The following is a 20,503-nucleotide window of genomic DNA, read 5'->3' as shown; positions in this document are numbered from 1 at the left end:
TCTGGGCTGGGGTTGGAGGGGGGGAAGAGTCGGGTTTCAGATCTGATGGGGGCCCCACCCACCCTGTAAGAGAAATCAGAGAGGAGGCCAAATCCAAGGAAACTCTTCATATGACATACTTTATTTCCAATCTACAACCATTAAAAACCTTTTGTAAGTTTACACTGTACAGTTATTCTTATGTCTGAAATAAGACACAGGGGCAGGGAGAGCTGGCGGATTGGACCAGTTGTCCTAGCACCCAATCCATCTTGGGAAGGAGCCTTTTGAAGACAGAAGTGGGGAAGAGAAAACAGTGGACAGGAGAGGCAGACAGTTTGGCCCAAGGATGCCCTTGGTCCCTTCCCTCCCAAAGGCCCTTCCCTGGGGGCCCCCCAGGGCCCACAACTGCAGGACCCTCACCAAGAAACCAGGCGGGGCAGGAAGGGGGCTTCACAGTATTGGCAGGTGTTGGGGAAGGGGGGCCAAGGTGAGACGACAGGTTCTGGCTGTCTTCCCCAGCTGCTGGGCGTTGGAGCTGTTTTTTGGCACTGTCTATTCAGTTTCCCTGGAGGTGGAAGGAGGAAGGGGAGGAGCTAGGGATTTAGGATTCTTTCCTTGAGGAGTTAGGTTTTTTACTACATGAAGAGAGACCATGCTCCTATGGTGAGGTTACCAAGGGATACATGGTGAGGGTGTTTTTCTCCTGCTCCCCCTCCCCCCCAAGGACTCATACCTGCTGCCTGGCTAGCACAACCCTACATGGCCTTATGAACAGAGCTGGAACTAAGCCAGAGGCAGGGAAAGGAAAATTATAGCCTTCTTCCTGCCCTCCAGCTTCTAGGAAAAGAAGGACATAGTTGTTTTGTTTGGCAGGGAGGGGTGGGCAGGGAGAGTTCCCAGTCTCTCAGGCATCTAGATGAGATTGGTATTTTCCACCTGTTCCTGGTCTGGGCCAGCCTCAGTCCTTCACCAGGCTACACTGGTTGATTGCTAGTGTAGGTCAGCAGTTGACCAACTCCTGTTGTATGAGAATCACCTGGAGGGCTTATTAATAACCCCCAACTTGCTGAGCCCCACAACAGAATTTCTAATTCCAAAGGTCTTGGGTGGGGCCAGTACTTTTTATTTCTGTCAAGTTCCCAGGTGATGCTCCAGCTGCTTTGAGAACCTCCAGGCACCTCATTCTCAGCAACTTGGTGTCCTGAGGCAGTGACAGGGAGCCGGGCCACAGCTGGCAAGGCCCAGCCTTTGAGGCACCAAAATACCCGGGAAGCTTCTGGGAATAGTCTTGTGGTAAGTCCCCTGTGCAGAGAAATAAACTAAGGCACAGAGATCAGAGGCAGAGTAGAGAGAGCCAGGATACCAGGGTCCAGTGGAGAGAGGATGGTGATGCAGGATCCCAAAACACAAGGGGTGTTCTGGGGCCCTGAGGATAATCCTGATGCACATCATAAAATCATAGAATGGGGAGGCTCTTAGAACCAGGCAAATGGAGAAGAGGTCTCACACTTGGACCAGGTCTCCAGATTCCCAGCTGAGGTTCCTCTTCACAGAACAGTTTGGTATAAGAATTGACTGTAACAAAGCATCCAAGCCCTGACTACCTCAGCCCTTCAAGGATGCTTAGAGGAAACCAGAGCTCCTTTCCTTAGGGTCTGGGGTCTCATGGGCTGGTCAAGGGCAAGGAGGGAAGGAAACAGGGCTGATGGGATAAACAAGGGAGGGTCCAAGGAGGGTGAGGGAAGAGTAGCAGGCGGTGAGGAGGACCCCTGGGCAAGGGATGTGGGCCCAGCATCATGTTCCTTGAGGTTCTTGGGTCTATGGATTTTGCAAACTTTAAACGCCATTGGGAGGGGTAATTTGTAAAGCCTGGGCGAGGTTCTGCTAGGATAAGCTATTCTGGAGGCAGTGAGGCCCAGGGAAGAGCAGAGAGGATAGTGCGGTGTCAAATGTACAGACAGACCAATGGATGAATGACCTAGGAAGAGAAGAACCCAAGCCAGGCTACATCTGCTTTCCAAACAAGGCTAGGCAGGACTGAGGAGGGTACAGGAGCCCAGAAGGAGGCATTCAAGTCTGCCCCACCCAACAGTGGACAGTAATGGGGTCCTGAGCCTAGGACAGAGAAGATAATAAGGTTCAAGAGTGGACCTAGGGGATGTCCTGCTCAGCTGGGAGGTCGCTGGGGCCAAACCCAACGTGAAGGGCTGGCAAGGCTAATGCTGTCTGAGGTGTTGGAGAGGTCCCTCCTTTAGTGTGAGAAAACACAAAATAAATAAAGCAGAACCCAAGAAACACCACCAAATGTGACAGCAAACATCAGAGATGGACGACCACAGACACAGGCACTTCCTGGACAGGATGGAAATGTGAGCCTGAGGGGGGCAGGGAGGGGTTGCTGACGTACCAGGGAAATCCATGGCAAGGGAGCCGAGCTGGAGAAGCTGTTCTGGGAGCATTAAGGGATGGGTGCTAAGGTAAGCTCGGGTGTTAAGAGGAACACCTGGCCAAGGGCCAGGGCACTTGGTTTGTTGGTGGGAACCAGCTGAGAAGAGGAGGCAGGAGGAGAGGAGTTTTGGCGGAAGATGGTAACAGAGAGGATGGGCAGGAGGAGGGGTAGTGAACAGACTGATCCCAGAGAGAGGAAAGGGCTCGACCAAGAGCAAAGAATGTCAGGGTGGAGGAGTCTCATTCACCGCTGGGGATGCAGCACCTGCTGAGAGTCAGGAAACATGGGTCTGGTCCTGTTTAGTTTGACCTTGGGCAAGCCACTCTCTTCTCTGGGCCTGATTTTTCATCTAAAAAGTTGAGGGGGGTTGACACAAAAGGACAGATACTATGTGATTCCATTTATATGAACTACCTAGAATAGACAAATTCATAGAGACAGAAAGTAGAACAGAGGTTACCAGGGACTTGGTGAGGGGGTGGGGAGGTGTTATTGTTCAGTGGGTACAATTTCAGCTTGGGTGAAAAAAGTTCTGGAAATGGATAGTGGTGACCATTGCATGGTTTCGTGTTTGGGTTAGATAGTGGCATATTCTGGGTGTTTTGTACCTACACGAAAAGGCCCCCAGTGGGGCAGTGGGTTTACACAGCAAGAAGGATGGAGTTGGGCCAGGGGATCCGATGGACCCAGGTCCTAGTCTAGGCTCGCCGACTTCCCAGTTAGGGGACTCTGGGATGAGACCTGCACCTCAGTTTCCTTAGCTGCACTAACCCATCCTACCAAGGCTGCCTCCCAGAGCTGTCCCTGAGAGGTCTGAAGGAGACGGGGCGGTGGAGGGGGGGGGTGTGGAGGGGTGGGGGGAAGGAGAGAGGGGAGCAATTTCTAGATAGTAAAGTGCTCTAGGTGGGGTGTGTACAGGATGATGATTATTATGACTGAAGAGGTAGTGGGAGCTTGTGGGGGCTGGTGAGGCTGGAAGGTGAGGGACATTCTGGATGGGAGGGGAGAGGGAGGAAGAACCTGAAAGTTGGATGGGCAAGAGGACAACAGGCTGGTGATGAAACCGTGAAAGGTGCACAGGGATGGGTATGATGGAACCATATAGTGGTCAGCGTGTAAGAGGGTCAAGTCTTTGGGCCCTTGACTTTGTCATCTGGGAGAGCAACTGGGAGAGGAGTGTCCCTGGGGGAAGACCAAGAGGTGGGGCCCATTTTGAGTTCACAGAAAGCAAGACCTCTTGGAGGTGGTTTTAAATTGTTCAGTCTTTGGTGGCGATCAAAGTGGGAGGAAAACAGGGAGACAAGAAACTGGACACAGATGCCTTGTGCATGCAAGATTTAGGAGCCACTGATGTGCCAACGTGATCTGATTTTCATTTCAAATACAATCACTGCCACCAGGAGGATCTAGTTTGGCTTTGGGAAGAGGTCAGGCACAGAAAACATGAGGTCATCCAGTTTAGGTCAATCTGGGCAATTAACCAGGTCAATTAGGTCAATCAGGGTCCCCTGTGTTCCCTCCCCAGCCAACTGGTGCCAACACAATAAGCCTAGTGGTCTGTAGGAAATTAGGACCCCTGGGTTCCTTGGGACTTTGGTGGAAGAGAGTGAAGATGGCAGAAAAGGAAGAAGGATAGAGGGAGTCAGGGAGAAGGAAGAGGAGGAAAAAGTTCTGGGAGTAAAATGGCAGAGGAGGAGTAGGAAGGGGGAAAATGAGAAGAAGGGCAGTGTTCCTTCCTGGGTGCTCCAGGGGAATCCCCACTGTGGGTCAGGCAGTTTTCTGCTTTGGGAATGTTACCAAGACTTAAAAGGCATTTGAAGAAACAAACAAACTTAGAAATTACATTCCAAAAGAGTAGAGATTTTACAAACCAACCCCCCACACCCCAAAAAAGAAAACACAACCAGTTACTAATTAAAATGCTAAAAAACAAACCAAACCAATATTTACACATAACATTTTCAACCCCATCAAGCCCCATGTCCAGAGGCTTCTGTAGGAACAGTGATGAGTGACCTTGCACAGTGGCATGCAGGAAGTATTGAAAACCAAGATCTGGAGCCTCTGACACCAACTGGAGGGCCGGGCAGCCAGGCGCTGAGACAAGAGATGGCAAGGACAATCTTGGACGAGGACGATGGTAAGGCTGGGCGGTCCATAAGCCTCAGGGCTCAGGTCTCGCGAGGATTTCTCCCCAAGGCTGGGAGTGCTACCTCCCTGACCCTCCACGGCTTGGGGAGATGGCAGAAGGCCTCTGGTGGCGTGTGGCCTGGTGTGAATCCCCTCACCCGGACATAACCTTGGAGGGGCCCCCTGACCTTTTGGGTGGGAGCAGTGGCACCCCAAAGGGGATAGGCTCTTGGCTCCATTGGCCTGCCCACTCTGCCCGCACAAGTCATTATAGTATGAGGAAGTACCTGGTCAGACCGACATGACCCTCACATTCTGCCCATTGGGGATGGATATGAAGGACTTTGGTGACTTGTCCAGGTGACCCTGAAAGGGCAGGACTGGGAGCAGGTGGGAATGCAGAGGTGTCTCCTGAGTCCTGGGGACAAACAAGCAAAACTGCTGGCTTTTGGTCTTCCTAAATTCCACAGACAAGTGGCTTTATTCTGGTATTTCCACTCTGGGCCCCCAGCCAGTTGCAGGAGGTCCACGCATCTGCGTGTGTGGGGGCATGTGTGCAACCGAAATGGATTTACTGGCACCGACAGGGAGGCCAGCTGAGGCCTTTCCCGCCACATTGCAATAAGCCACATGGCAGAGTCTGTCTGATGGCTCAGGCAGCTCACGTGGGACGTGGGCAAGGGCGGGCAGTGGAGCTGGGGCTGGAACAGGGGCCAGGAGAGGCCATAAGGCTAAGGAAAGAGGCTGGTGAGAAGGCTGGCAGGTGGTGAGAGCTGAGGCAGGCTGGCACTCTCAGGTCCATGTGCAAAGCTGCAATAAACAACATTCTCGAAGTTCAGTCCTGTTTTCCTGTGAGTTCTCATTTGGGGAATTTGGAGAGATAGCCATGCTCTTGACAGAGCCTTAGGAATCTGTGTTTGACTCCTTAAAAAAAGGTTTCTGAGGGAGGGAGGAAAATGAGGGCAGATGGAGAATGTTTGGGAAGTGGGGACGGCGGCCCGGCCCTCCACCCTGTCAGTGAGCGTTTACAGACTGACTGCTGGGGGCCAGCCAAGTACCTAGCAGTGAGTGAAAAGCAGTGCTCTGAGGCCAGATGGTCAGCGGTACTGGGGAGCAAGCTGCAGGGCTCCAGTTCTACCGGGGGGGGGGGAGGAGGGCCCTCCAAACTTGACCAAGAGACCAGAGCTCAGCTGCCGAGCTGCCTCGTGGGCATGGGGGACCCCATGCCTGTCCATCGTGTTAGAAGCCTCACTTTGTCCCGATGGCAAGAATACATGTCAGAACCTCCAATAAATTACCTTAGGGACTTTGGGGTAAATTAAATTATTAAAATAAAGTAAAACTACCTTAAATATTTATAGTAAGAAAACTTCAAATAAACAACCGAGGAAATGTGTTTCCAGGCCCCAGTCCACTAGCGTGTCCTGGGGCACTGGCCTCTTGGAGTGCTCCTTGGCCTGGTGTGGCCAGTTGGGAGTCTCTTATTGGGAACATGTCTCCACCAGCCACAGGATGTAAACACAGTGGAGATGTGTCACGCCTCTCCAGGGTGCCAGGGAAAGAGGCCCCCAGCCATCAAGGCAGTGGGTATTTAGGCATTTATCTGTGCACCAGGTCTTGAAACTGACCCTACCTATTTCTGTCTTCAAGGTGTTTCCTGGCAAGGTTGGTGCCCCGCAAGCCACCTTGACCAGGGAGGCAGTTCCAGTGGCTACCCAACCCTGAGCCCCACACTTTTCTACCTCATCTTCCAGTCCTTGCTGCATCCAGGCTATGCACAGGGAGATCCAGGGCTCCAGGATTCCAAGCAGATGCTGGCCCTGGCTACTGCCCTATCATACCCCCTAGAGCCATAGCAATCCAGAGCAGTGGGGCTGGGAGGAGGAAGAAGTGGGGAGGAGGAAGGGATGGGGATGATGCCCACCTCAGCTTCACCAGGAACCCCACGTTGACTCTTACAGCAAAGACTGTTCTTCTCATTGGTGTTTCCTCCCCGTGAAGGAGGACGTGGTTGGCAGGGAACATCTCTGTGAGCCTTTTCCCCTGAGGAGCATGGCCAGAAGTGTATCCTTTCCTTGGCTCTTCTGAGAAGGGGGTTTGGGCAGAATGAGGCAAGTCTCTCCCAATGGATGGGCTCCCAGAGGATCTCTCTGGAACCACTTCCGAAGCCTAGCTGTGGTCTTCCTTCCACTCACTGCCTTCCCCTGGGAAGTCAGAGATCACCACCCAGCAGTCAGCAGGAGACCCCGCTTTTACCTGGATGGGAATGCTGTTGTCTGGCAGTGGTGCAGCTGCTGTCCCTCCAGGGTGAGACGATGCCGACGGCATGGGCCCCTCGCCTCGTCCCCTCTCTGTTTGTTCCCCTCAGCTATCCAGGGAATGGGCTGGTTGAGGTGGGGAGCACGGCTGCTCTGTCACTCGCTGGGGGGAGCTGCCCTCTCCTCCCCACCCCAGCCGGACTCTGAAGGATGCAGCCTGCACTTAGAAGGAGAGTGGCGGATGGCAGCGCGGGACGGCCGGGCGAAGCAGGAAGTGAGAGACTGAGTACTGCAGTCACAAACAGCATCCTAGGGGAAGAGAGGAGGAAGTCGGAAAGAGCCAAGAGGCGCCGGCTACCCAGAGGCTGGGTGGCCAGCTGGGCAAGGAATTTGGACCCAGCCTTGCCTGAGGAACCGGTTCCCAGGGGCTGTGGCCCCTCTCTAGACCAATTCTTTAAAATTGTTTTTCTCCCATTAGAACCATAACAAATGTTCATAAATAACATTCCACAATGTAATCAATTCTGGAACACACAGAGAAAAAAGTAGATGTTATCCGTCAAACATAAATTCTCAACACATTGCACACCCATACATTTATCAAAATGACGTCATCTGCTACAGCATAGTTTGTAACTGCAAAACATAAGCACTTTTCTGTCGTTATGTATATCTAGATTTCCTTCTTCTTAATGGCTATATACTATACATTATTCTACTGAATGGAAACACAGTACCTTAATTTATTTATCCAATTCATTTTTTACATGGCATTTTAGATAGTTTCTAATTTTTTTTACTATTATCAACACACAGGGATAATAGTTAAAAGTGCTGCTATAGAACTAAATTGCTTGGTTCAAATCCTAGCCCTGCCATTTACCAGCTGTGTGACCCTGGATAAGTTACTTAACCTCTCTGAACCTTGATTTCCTTCTCTCTAAGATGAAGGACATGATGCCTTTCCCAAAATGTTGTGAGGGTGAAATCAAATATAACAGGCAAAACATTTGGCATAGTGCCTACAACGTACACAATAAATGTTAGCAATTTTTATTAATAATGCCATACATTTATTTATACAAGCATGTTCTCCCACCTCTGTGAATATTTCCATAGGCTACATTCCTAGAAGAACTACTGAGTCAATGGGTAACATGATATTTTACATAGTGAAAAATATCTGGATCAGCTTTAAAATCAACATCCAAAATACCACCTGTGTCTCTTGATATACATGTGGTGATATGGGTGTGATGGTTAATTTTATGTGTCAACTTGACTGGGCCACAAGGTGCCCAGATATTTGGTCACACATTATCCTGAGAGCTTCTGTGAAGCTGCTTTTGGATGAGATTAACCTTTAAATCAGCAAAGCATATTGCTCTAATGTGGGTGGTCCTCATCTAATCAGTTGAAGGCTGGAAGACCAAAAACACTGACTCTCCCTGAATAAGAATTCTTCCTGCCTGATGGTCCTAGGACTGGAACTACATTAGCTACATGTGCTGTACTGGAATTACATCACTAGCTCTCCCGGTTCTCAGGTTTTTGAGCTCAGACTGGAGCTAAACCATCAGCTCTGCTGGGTCTCCAACTTGCCAACTTATCCTCTAGGTTTTAGGACTCCATAATTATGTATGTGAGCCACCTCCTTATAAAAAAATTCTGTCTCGGGGCGCCTGGGTGGCTCAGTTGGTTGCGCGTCTGACTTCAGCTCAGGTCACGACCTCACGGTCTGTGAGTTCGAGCCCTGTGTCGGGCTCTGGGCTGATGGCTCAGAGCCTGGAGCCTGCCTCCGATTCTGTGTCTCCCTCTCTCTCTGCCCCTCCCCCATTCATGCTCTGTCTCTGTCTCAAAAATAAATAAACGTTAAAAAAAGAAATTAAAAAAAAATTCTCTCTCTATACACACACATGTACACAGACACACATATGTATACACACACACAGTCTATTGATTCTGTTTCTCTAAAGAACCCTAATACAATGAGTGTGTTTGGTCTATGAGACTTCAGTGAGGCATATTTTTATGATATGTTCAGTATGTACATTAAACGGAAAAATTTTTTAAAGTTAAAAAAAAGGTAAGAATTTAAAATACTTTTTTTTTTAAGTAAGGCCTGCTGGTTCGAGAGTATGGAGAAGTAAAGTACTAACCACATACACTAGAGGCTGTAGAAATTAGGCAAACTCCTTTTTTTTTTTATGTTTATTTATTGATTTTGAGAGAGAGAGAGAGAGAGCAAGTGAGGGGCAAAGAAAGAGGGAGAGAGAGAGTCTCAAGCAGGCTCCACACTGTCAGCACAGAGCCCAACACAGGGCTCAATCCCACAAACTGTTAAGATCATGACCTGAGCCAAAAGTAAGAGTTAGACACCCAACAGACTGAGCCACCCAGGCACCCCTGGGCAAAATCTTTTGAAAGACAATTTGGCAAGGTGCCTGGCTGGCTCAGTCAGTGGAGCATGCGACTCTTGATTGGGGGTTTGTGAGTTTATGCCCCATGCTGGGTGGAGAGATTACTTAAAATTAAAATCTTAAAAAAAAAAAAAAAAAAAGACAATTTGGCAATATTTATCAAACGCCTTTAAAATGTTATGTTCTTTTATCCTGTAATCCCATTTCTGAAACTCAAACCTAAGGAAATAATCTGAAATGTGGACAAATGTTTTTGCACCTTGTCCACCACAGCATTATGTATGATAGATAAAAACTAGAAACCACCTACACATACATACAGACGGGCCAATCACAGCCCATGCCACCTCCCTGCCCTCCACCTACAACCTTTACGGAGTGCACCGCAGGTCATGTGATATCACCCATGTGATATCACGTGACATGGCTAGATCAAGGTGGTACTGCACTCAAGTTAGACCAATCCCAATCTCTTCTTTCTTCTAGTAATCTGAAATTAGACAGAGGGATTTGAGTCAGTGTCTCTTAGATGTTTGAACTAGAAGATGTTATAGAAGCAGAGCTGGGACCATATATGCAAAGGCAAGAGAGAGAGAGAGACAGGAAGAAAGTAGACATCAGAGAAAACAAAGCTCAAGGGAGAGGAGAGGAAGTCAGAGAAGGTGCTGAGCGCTTCGGGTCCTTATGCCTGGGATCCATAAGATGTTCCACCATTTCCCTTTCTGGAAAACTAATTTATATGCATTCTTTTACTAACATGCAAATAATCCCTAACCAAATCTGAAAATGATATCTGGGGGTGCAGGGATGGCATGTGCAGCAAAAGATTCTCAGAGGAAATAGAAGCGCTTAGGCAAAGAGTCTTAGGGGGTAGGCTGGGGTGTGTGGGAAAATGTTTAAATTTTTTTTTAACGTTTATTTATTTTTGAGAGACTGAGAGAGACAGAGCACAAGTGGAGGGGGGCGGGGGTAGGGGGACAGAGAGAGAGGGAGACACAGAATCCAAAGCAGGCTCCAGGCTCTGAGCTGTCAGCACAGAGCCTGACGCAGGGCTCAAACCCATGAACCATGAGATCATGACCTGAGCCAAAGTCGGACGCTCAACCGACTGAGCCACCCAAGCGCCCCGGAAAATGTTTAATAACTAGTTTTCCAGGAGTGAGGGGAGAAGCCCTGATTTGGAGCACCTGTCAATTTTCATGGTGTAAATCCTCCTACTGTGGCCGATCTCCAGGTGCTTTACTGCACACAGAGATGCACACAACTGGCTCTCATGAACCAAACACACTGGCTCCATTGGGTTGCAGGAGAGCAGTGAGTACACCTCTTCCCTGGAGGGGATGCTAGCAATTTCTGGTGTGTGGTGGTCAGATAAGTCATGTTCACTAGTTTCTTGTATTCAGACCATGTATCCATCAGGTCTGGGGCCTTCCAATCCCCGTTCCTTCCTTCCTTTCTCCCATTCATTCATTAAAGTGGGCTCTACACCCAACATGAGGCTTGAACTCACGACCCTGAGAATAAGAGTCACGTGCTCTACCGACTAAGCCAGCCAAGTGCCCCACTAACCCCCCATTCCAGACCAGCAAAAAGACTTTTTGAAACACACAACCATATTCCTGAGTTTGAAAGCCAAAAGAGTTTGGACGTTAAGTCAACACCCCAGACAAGAAAAAAGAGAAGGCCCTTCCCACCTACCTCATTGGGAAGGACTGTGGCTCCATCTCCATCCCGGGGGACACCATCCTTCCCCACCTGGGGGAGCACCGAGAGTCTGGCCTCCTCGCTGCTGCCTGACTTGGCTGCCTTCTTGTTCAGGATCCTGGCCATGCCCTCTGGCTGATGGTAGCTGGCTGGGGAGAGGGGCTCCGGTTTCTTGGTGCTCTCCTCCCCTGCCGCCGAGGTGGGGCTTGGTGCCCGGCCACACACGTTGCGGAAGAACTCCTGCACGATGCCATACTTCGGAGGCTCAGGCTTGGCCCGGGCCTCGGACATGCCCAGTTTCCAGACAGACTCCGTGCTCCCCGAGTGCTCCACAACACTGAAGAGGCTGGACAGCCCGTCATTGATGTTCCTCAATACAGGGCTGTCCCGGGTGGTGGTGGAGCGGGCCCAGGCGGAGCCATTCTGCTTGCCTTGGTGCAGGTTCCACAGGCTGCGGTCCTTGGCGCTGTCCAGCTTGGACACGGACCGCCTCTGGAGCTTTGGCGAGCCATACTTGGGCGAGCAGCACGGCCGCTCGATGCGCGAGTGCACCTTGTCCAGGGAGGAGGAGATCTGCTTGCTGCGCACCGACACGAGTGACGAGCTGCGAGGTGACCAGCTCTTGCCGTGGAGACCGCTGCGGGGTGGGTCCGTCTGCAGGCCCACGCTGACCGTGCGGATGGTCTGCGTGCCCACACTGGCCAGGCCCACTGTCTGGCTGGACGTGCTCTTCACTTTCTTCTCCAGCGAGCCCGAGCGCATGGCCTGGCGCACGCAGTTGGTGATCTCCTTCATGTCGTCGCTCATGTTGCCAGACATCTCAAAGTCATGCAGGGCTGCCGGGAAGCCGGGCCCCGCCGCAGAGGGGCTGCCCCCCGAGCCTGCGTCCAAGCGCTGCCGTGAGAAGTTGCAGAGCCACCGGCTGTAGGAGCTCTCAGCTAGCCTGTCAGCCTCGGCTGACTCTTTGGGTTTGGCGGTGGTGAAGAGGAAGCCGGGCTCGATGATGATCTTGCCCTCCCTGTCGTGGACCACGGGGACACCCAGGCGCCGGGCCACTGGGGGACTGTAGTACACGCGGATACCCGTCTTATCAGGAGCCGTGTAGCTTCGCTGCATCTGCCTCCCTGCCGGCTCCTGGCAGCCCAGGGCGCCCAGGCGGTTGCAGTCCCGCGGCGAGAGCCCTGGCTGTTCCTGGGCATCCTTCTCTGAGTCCACCGGCTGGGTGCCCACAAAGGCAAAAGCAGGGTTGTTGGGCAGCTTCTTGCCTCGGGCAGCTTCACCGGCAAGGTAGGGGGAACAGTCGAGCAAACTTTCGAACTCAGACATGGACGAAACAGATTTGGTCCTGGGAGGAGCAGAGGAGGAAGAGCGAGGTTAGTGGAAGATAATGGAAAGAGAGCAGGCACTCTGGTCTTCTTTGCTGGTCCACAGCTGGGACCACGACCGTCCTGCTCACGTCTTGTGGAAGACGCTATCGGTGCTCTGCCCCACATCGCCTCCGTACCCACACCTACACACCCAACACAGCACACTCCGAACACCTGCCATTCTCCACCAAAGGGCTTTTTTCGTGACTGCAAGAGCACACTTGGCCTCCATGCAGAGGAAGCTACAAATATCACAGAGTTTTGCCCCTACACACAGCCCCCAGCAAACAATGGGTGGGAGTTGGTAGCTCAGTACCCAGCCTCCTTGCTCTTCGGACAGGTGACTCTGAGCTGCACGTTCCACTCGGGCTCCCAGGGTTCCTCAGCGAAACTGAGCTTCGGTTGTCCGCGGAATGACAAATCCCCCTTTGTTGGCTGCCTTCCCTTCCTTGTGTCACTTCCAGTGTTTCCTAAAATCCCTTCCCAAATAAACGACCTGCACTCAAATCCTTGTCTCAGGATCTTTGAGACAAGTTCTCAAATCCTGTGTTTGCTTTTGGGGGAACCCAAATAAGATGCCATTGAACCTCTGGCACCTGTGTTGCCTGACGACCTCCAGTGTCAGGTGCACATAAATGCATCTCAGAGGTCAGACCATTCGGCCCTCCAGGGACTCTAGGCGACAGGTGCTACGGTTCCCACTCGAGTGAGATGGGAAGGATCACCCAAGGTCGCGTTCCTAGAAATGGCACAGCTGGAATTCAAGCCCCACATGCTGACTCCGGAGCCCACCCTCTTACCCTGGGCCTGACTGGCTTGAGGTTCCTCTCATGGCCCAGATGGGGTTCTGTTGCTCTCATTCTATTCAGGGTTTCGTAACGGTGGAGGAATGGCCCTGATAGCCCCAGGATCTCCCTGGCCACAGCTCAGGGCTGGGCCCAGAGGAAACTGCTCAGTAATCCCAGGAATAGCCCAGCCTGGTTCCCCTAACTCCAGACACAGGAAGGAACCCCAAGAGGAGCTGAAAATTTCTTTCCCAGCTGGGATGTATGGGGTCCCAGGTTTTCATACATATCCACAATCAAACAAACAAGAAAAATCAAGGGCTGGAATTCTAATTGTCCCAAGCTTCCTGGCTTCTCAGTGGCTTCAGTTCCATAGAAACCACATCCCAGGGCTCCATCAGCTCTGCTGAGGTGCTGTGGTGGACACATGGGGCAAGGGAAAGAAGACAGACAAGGAGTGGAGCAGGGAGAGGGCCTGAAGTGTTGGACAGGAGAGGGGCTGCAGGGCAGGGCAGGGCAGGGCAGGGCAGGGCAGGGGGAGGGGATGCCAGCACCTTTTTAAGGCGGTTCCCCCAAGCTCAGCTTCAGAAACCCCCTCCTTGTCGAGGATCTTCTCACTCCGCGTCTGTCAAGAAAGAGAGGCAGGAAAAGTGAGTTCTGGCCACCAGCACACCAAAGGAAGGTGACAGGAGGTCGGTGTGGGAGCCCACCCTGGATCCCACGCCTGAGTCTCCTCTTGTAGAGCAGGAGTGAGGTCAGCACTGGTCTGGAATCCCTGTTGGTCAGTTTCTGGCTACAGGGCATCTATCACTCCCTCCATAGGTATGTGATCCAGGCTTGGTCAATCAGGGATCCAAGAAAGAACCCTGGGAAAGAGTCTTTTTAGAAGTTATTCTGGGGGTGCCTGGGTGGCTCAGCCGGTTAAGGTCTGACTTCGGCTCAGGTCATGATCTCACAGTTTGTGAGTTCGAACCCCATGTCAGGCTCTGTGCTGACAGCTTGGAGCCTAGAGCCTGCTTCCGATTCTGTGTCTCCTTCTCTCTCTGCCCCTCCCCCACTTGTGCTCTGTCTCTGTCTATCAAAAATAAATAAATGTAAAAAAAAAAAAAGAAGTTATTCTGAATGTGGTGGCAACAACAAAGCACCCAACAGCCAACGTTCAGCTAGCAGTGATAGCAGCGGCCTGACGTTTCCTGCTCAGGGCTTGTCTCACCCTCATTCCAGAGCAGGTCCCCTGGGACTTGCACAAGTTTTCAGAACCTGCGTCACCAGCCCTCTTGAGCCCCAGTCAAATCCTCTCCTGCCTCAGCTCCCCACAATTTTGTCGCTTACAACCAAATCCCCTGACACACCACTTCCTCGGGCTGTCATGAGCAAAGAGCCTGTATGCCCACTGTTTCCTTACTCAGAATATTGCTATGTGGACAATGCACCTGAGGCTTAAGCAAATGTCACCGACGTGACCTAACTGGTCTCCACAAAGAGGGCTGGGCTACAGCACAGAATGTGATTCTCATTTTACCACTGAGGTAACCGGAGCCCAGGCAGGGAAGGATAGAGTGACTTGCTCAAGATCACACAGCTCTTAGAGGCCTTGCTTTTCAGAAAGGCACAAGCGACACCAAAGAGAGGGCAAAGGCCTGGCCAAGAACACGGAGAGACACCCAGCCTCTCTCCCAGGCATGGAAGGATGACACTGCCAGGGGGCTCCTCGCAAGTCCCCAACCACTGGCTGGAACTATGGGGTAGAGATGCCAGGATCGAGGAGCCCAAAGTGCAAGGGTATGACCTGTGAGACAGAGTTAGCATCGTCCCTGTCACCTCTCCCACATGCGAGGGGCTTCGCAGTGGAGGCAGGAGCCAAGAGAACATGGATGGCCTGCTACCCCCTCACCTCTTTCCAGCTGTTGTCCTGCTTCTCCAGGTCTGAGTGCTTCAGGACCCAGGGGTCAGCAGCCTTCTGTAGCTGGGCAAGGGTAAAGAGGGTGGTCAGTGGCGGGTAAAGCTGGTGAGCGGGCCCTAGCTCTGTGCAGGCCACTCTGCAGGCTCTGCTTGTAGCCCGGAGGACCCAGTCAAGGGCTAGGAGACATCTTCCCAGTGGGCAGTGGCTCCGCGCCACCAAAAGGTGGATTTGGAAAATGGCCATGAGAGCAGCCATTTACAGGCATCCTTAGCCCATCATTCTATACGGTAACCGCTGTCACTGCTACGCTAATTCATGCTGCAATTCCTGGACCAGCTCGGTCAGCTAAGCACCAGCTGGATGACGTCAGAGTGGGGGCTCCAAACTGGGCATGCTAAGCAGCAGGTAGATGGAATGAGTAGACTGACCTCTACACTCTGCTGTGAACGGCTCTTTATGAAAGAGGCAAACAAATATAAACATACGTATCTTATGATTCCATCACTGATTCAAAAAAGAAAAAAGATCTTGGTCATGGGATCAAGCCCCACTGTCAGCATGCAGCCTGCTTGGGATTCTCTCTCTCTCTCTCTCTCTCTCTCTCTGTCTCTCTCCCTCTGCCCCTCACCTCCCCGCAAAATAAATAGACATTTAAAATAAATAAATAAAGATTTTTTTAAAAAAGATCTCTGTGAACATAAATTTAAGTAGCAAAAAAGGGAAGAAGTGGGTTGGCGTATGATTTTGCAATATTTGGGTCTTATATAAAGATGATGTCCTGATTTATGTAATTAAAATAAAAAGTAAAACAAAGGAAAAAGTCAAAATAAAGAATGGCGCATAGCAGCCTGGTAGGTGGCAGCTGGGTGCATGATGTGCACCGTACTGGGGCGCAACGGCCAATGATGGTTTTTCCCATCCCCCTCTTTTGGTCAGAGGACTCTAACTTTCTCAAATTCGGAGGGCTCTAGGGGTAGGCACATGACTTACAACTGGCCAATCAGCCTTATGGAAGAGGAAAACTCTCTATTGCCAGTGGTAAGCTGTAAAGAGATGAGTACACAACTAACAGTAACCATATTTGGCGACAGCTTGCTTAGGAATAAAGCACAGAGGAAAGCAAGCCTGAGAGACTGTCAGACGGATAGACCTAGCGCCTTCCGCACTCTCTGAGCACCTGGATCCAGCTATAACTGAAGGAGATCCTAGCCCCGGACTTTTCCCACAGTGAGTCCCCGCGGTGGCTGGAGCCAGCTCGGGCTGGGACGGGCCTCACCTGGCTCAGGCGGTTCTGCAGCTCCTTTACCTGCTGCTCCACCTGCTGCTTCTCACCCTGAAGCCGCTCCACCAGCTGCAGCTTCTCCTGGCTCCAGTTGCGCTCGCTGATCTGCAGCTGCCTCGTCAGCTCCATGACAGCGCTGTAGGACTCCGCCAGCAGGTGCTGCTGCTCCTCGCGCTCCCTCTGTAGGGCTGCCTTCCAGTCGGGCCCTGCCCGCTCCCCAGCCCCCTTGCCAGCCTTCAGCTCCATCTGCAGCAGAAGGAAGAGCAAACTGGGTGTCTGGCACCAGGAGACCCTGCCTCTCTGCCCTGAAGACCCCTCACCTGCTGACCACCTACTCAGAACTAAGCCCTCCTCACAATCAAGGCTTGCAGCGAGCTCTTTCCATGCTAAGCTCTGTGCTTCCCAAGCATTGTCTCAGTATCCTCATGAAATCTCAACAAGACAACTACCTTTTTTGATATTATAGAGAGGAGAAAGAGGTTCGAAGAGGTTATCTGGCCCAGGTCACATAGCTACAAAACAGCAGAGGTTCCTGGTTATTGCTTCTCATATTTCATCAACTCTCACAACTGGTCTGGGTTTATGGTGAGTGCGGGACACACACCCAGGATCACAAAATGAATGTGTGCAGCAATCAGCCCAGAGTGATGGCTTTCGTGGCACCAAGACTCAGGGTGGCAGGAGGTAAATATGCAGCCTCAAGCATCAGTGTTCCCCAAGTCCCCCAGGCTGTGGTCTCATATGTTAACCCCCATAGGGGCTGGTCCACTTCCCAGTGTGCAGGGGCACTTGGAATGGCTGGGTTGTGGGGGGTCAGCAGGAACAGTGAAATGTGCAGACAGGGCAGGAGCTGTGAGCTCTGCAGGGAGGGTTAGGAGGAAAGAAGGGTGGCACTGGGAAGCCAGAAGTGTGTGAACCCTGGGAAGAAGGTTGGGGTCATGGTAATGAGAAGGCAGGAGGAACAGAGAATTGGGAGAAAGGTCAGGTCTGCTGCCTATTAGCTGGATGATCTTGGGAAAGAAATTTAACCCCTGTGTATTTGTTTCATTACTTGTCCAGCAGAGATCATCAGTGTGCACACCCCCAAGGGGCCCACGATGCCCAGGAAGGCAGCCTGCAGCAGGGACAGGCTTGGGGAAGCTGGGACCTGAAGAGTCATGACAGGTGGGGGTGGGGGTGGTGGTGGTCACAACAATCTCTCTGAGTGGGAGGAAACCCACCCTCTCACTTTTCAGACCACAGGAGGGCAACAACTTGCCTCCGGGCACACAACAGAGACCACAGCTCCAGGGCTCCTGGTTAAGGCTCCTTTGATCTCCCTGGGCTGTGGGGAGGGGAGTCCCCCAGTTTGTGGGGAGGAAGCAAAACAAAGCCAGGTAGCAAAGGATTAAGGGGATTCTTATGAGGAGAGGTGGGAGTGAATGAATACATCAGGGAGAAGCCCAGCCATGTGTGAAGGCCGTCACCAGGTGCAGACAGGCATTTAAGCATCTGGCCTCACTTGTGAACCCATGGTGCAACAGAGGTGCCTATGATGTCCCGAGCCCATGTGTCAGTCCTTCTCATTCCTTCCCTGGCCCAATGATCCCAGGCTCCAGTGTTTCTGGTACCCTTGCTGTATGATTCCAGCCATGATCTTGCCATCCCTGGGCCACGAGAGGAAGTGTAGGGGTTCCTATGCTCCTAGATCTGACAGCTGTGAGGGTTTAGATGAGGGAGGAACAAAGGGGGAAATGTCTCTGACAGGTGGGGGACTCACCTGGGCAGTATGGCTCTTCAACTCTGCCCGCTCTGTCTCCCAGGTGGCCTTGGCCTTGGCAAACTGTTGCTGAAGTTCAGTCAGACCACGGCGTTCATCCCGAAGTAGCCAGCACAGCTCCTTCAGCGTCACCTTCATGTCAGCCAGTGTCTTGATATACTCATTGGGCTGCAGATGGGGGCAAGGCCTGGGTCAGGAGCTTCGAAGGCATGGGAAGGGGAGCCTGGGCTGGGAGCACTCACCCAGAGTCCAGCCCAGGACTCTACCTGGTCTCGAGCAAACCGCATGACCTCCCTAGGTCATCTCACCCATAAAATGGGCATGACAAGCCCAGCCATGGCCTGACATGTTCCCCAGCCTCACATAAACAAAAACCCCCGAGGCTACAGCAATTATTGCTCAGCCTAAATGTGAGGTGGGCCTTGGCTTCTTTGAGCTTTTGTAGAGTCTAGGCCCTGAGTCTTTCTCCTTGCCCAAGATCTGCTTGTCTAACCCATCATGGGCCAGATGGGAAATACGAACTACGCAGCCTCCTGACTGCCCGACTCAGTCCCAATCTTCTCTCCTGGGCCAATGACCTGTTTCCCACCTACCCACACTCACTGTGTATGAACCTGGGAGCCTGACCCCATTGCTCTCTCTGCCCCATGGCTTGATTTGACGGTTCCTGACTCCAGACCACAAGGCCTCTCTTCATATGACCCCCCAACTTGATGTCCTTACCTTCACTACGTACATCCTGAGCCTCAGCCAATCCCAGAATACCCTGCCACACCTTTGCGCATACAATTCTCTCAGTCCAAAAGGGCCCTTTCCCTTCTCTATTATGCAAGCTCCCATTCATCTTTCAAAACCCACCACCTATCACCCCTTCTCTGTGATCCACACAGAATTAACTGCTCTCTTACATGTGACCACACAGTCCATCATCTGTCACTACCCTGGATGACTCATGAACCCCATAGCACTAAGCATCTGGGGCAGTAAACAGGCAATAATCCTCTGAAGCTTTAGTACCCCATGCAAGACAGGTCAGAGAAGGTGGCAGGAAGTGATCGCTAAATAGACGAACCATGGGCAGGACAGGACTGGGAACAGGCTGGGAACGCACCGTGTTTTGGGTCCAGCTGTCCCCTGTACAGGTCTTGTTATCTGAATGCTGGGCATTTAATTCTTCTTCCTCCATTAGCAGGTACAGCTCCTTCATGCTATTTACCTACATTCAACGGAGGGTAGAAGGGTATCATGCTTGGGAGTCTCACCGTTGGGGGAAGGGATTCAGGCTAGCGGCCCCGATAGAAAGGGTCTTACACAGTCAGGTAGGAAGAAAGAAGGGTGGTGTATGGTTCAGGATGAACTACTCTAGTTCAACACCGATTTCCCAAATTTTAACTTTGGCTATTGCTCACCACCTAGGCCTAAGAGCACACAGCTGGAAACGCAGGCCGTTGTGGCCTTCTCTACCACCTCTTCTGGCTCAGGGGCCGTGACGCATCCCCGAGAGCTACTCAGAATTAACCATGTTGTCAGGCTGGGTCAAGGTAGGCCCTGTGGGTGCAATAAAAGGACCATGGGCACCCCCATAATTATAGATAAAGCCAACCAAAGGTTTGGGTGGACAGAGGGAGCCATCCTGGTTTGCTGTGGATGGATTTGGGGCAGAAGTCCAGAGCCAGCCAAGGAGACCAGGGTACTAGGTTCAGGATGGGAATGACGCAGAAGGAAGCCAGCTTCTGACTGGGGTGCTCACCCATCATTCATTCACGTATCCACTCACTGATTCGACAAATATTTATTGAATACCTATCATGCGCCAGGCCCTTTGTTCAGAGCTGGGAATATATCAGTGAGCAAGACAGACAAAAGCCCTTTCATTTCCAGTAGCAGGAAATCAAACAAATAAGTGAAATGTATGAATGTCATTAAATGTTTGGAATGTCACATGGAGATATGCCATGGAGAAAGAGAACAAGCAAAGGATTTGGGATGTGGTGCGTGTGGGGGGTCAAGGAGGGCCTTAGAGAGATGTGGATATTTGGGCAACGCCCCGAAGGAGGTAAAAGAATAAGCCACGTGAACACCTGCAGGTTAGGAATTCTAGGGAAAGGGCACAGCAAATGTAAAGGCCCTGAGGTAGGAACATGTTTGTTTGAGGGAAGCAAGAGAGGCAGGGAGGAAGTGAGAGAGGTACAGGGAACAAGGCTGGCTGACCAGGCCAGGGACTTGTAGGGACTTTGGCTTCTGCTCTAGGTAAAATGGGAGCCAGGGGAGGACTGTGAGCTGAGCAGTGATGCCAACCTGACTTTCAGTTTCATGAGATCACTGCAGCAACAGAACCCCATTCCACAAAACTGCAGGGGATGCCATCCACACGAAATATATGCCACCTGAATACAAGATGCTCAGCTCGTATCCTTCTAAATGCAAGATACTTGGTGGAAGACTGCAAGGGCAGAAGCAGGGA

General features: G+C 51.7%; 1 protein-coding gene across 4 annotated transcripts in view; it reads right to left on the bottom strand.

Moving 5' to 3' along the window:
- Nucleotides 1–92: 92 nt before the first annotated feature.
- The window catches only part of SOGA1 (suppressor of glucose, autophagy associated 1), a 72,330-nt gene continuing 51,919 nt past the window's right edge, over nucleotides 93–20,503 (bottom strand). For 3 of the 4 annotated variants that reach the window (XM_045053653.1, XM_006929782.4, XM_006929781.4), the window contains 7 exons: nucleotides 19,151–19,255; nucleotides 18,040–18,207; nucleotides 16,275–16,526; nucleotides 14,990–15,061; nucleotides 13,650–13,720; nucleotides 10,938–12,288; nucleotides 93–7,128 (listed from right to left, as the gene is read on the bottom strand). In XM_045053653.1, coding sequence (XP_044909588.1) covers nucleotides 6,976–7,128; nucleotides 10,938–12,288; nucleotides 13,650–13,720; nucleotides 14,990–15,061; nucleotides 16,275–16,526; nucleotides 18,040–18,207; nucleotides 19,151–19,255 — 2,172 coding nt within the window. In that variant the 3' untranslated portion in view covers nucleotides 93–6,975. The remainder of the gene's footprint in view (nucleotides 7,129–10,937; nucleotides 12,289–13,649; nucleotides 13,721–14,989; nucleotides 15,062–16,274; nucleotides 16,527–18,039; nucleotides 18,208–19,150; nucleotides 19,256–20,503) is intronic. The other variant, XM_019826546.3, reaches the window with a different exon arrangement.

The sequence above is a fragment of the Felis catus genome, chromosome A3 (assembly GCF_018350175.1).
Source record: "Felis catus isolate Fca126 chromosome A3, F.catus_Fca126_mat1.0, whole genome shotgun sequence".
In the NCBI taxonomy this organism is placed as follows: Eukaryota; Metazoa; Chordata; class Mammalia; order Carnivora; family Felidae; genus Felis; species Felis catus.
The sequence above is the reverse complement of the archived record's forward strand: the minus strand, read 5'-3'. Positions and strand labels throughout refer to the sequence as shown.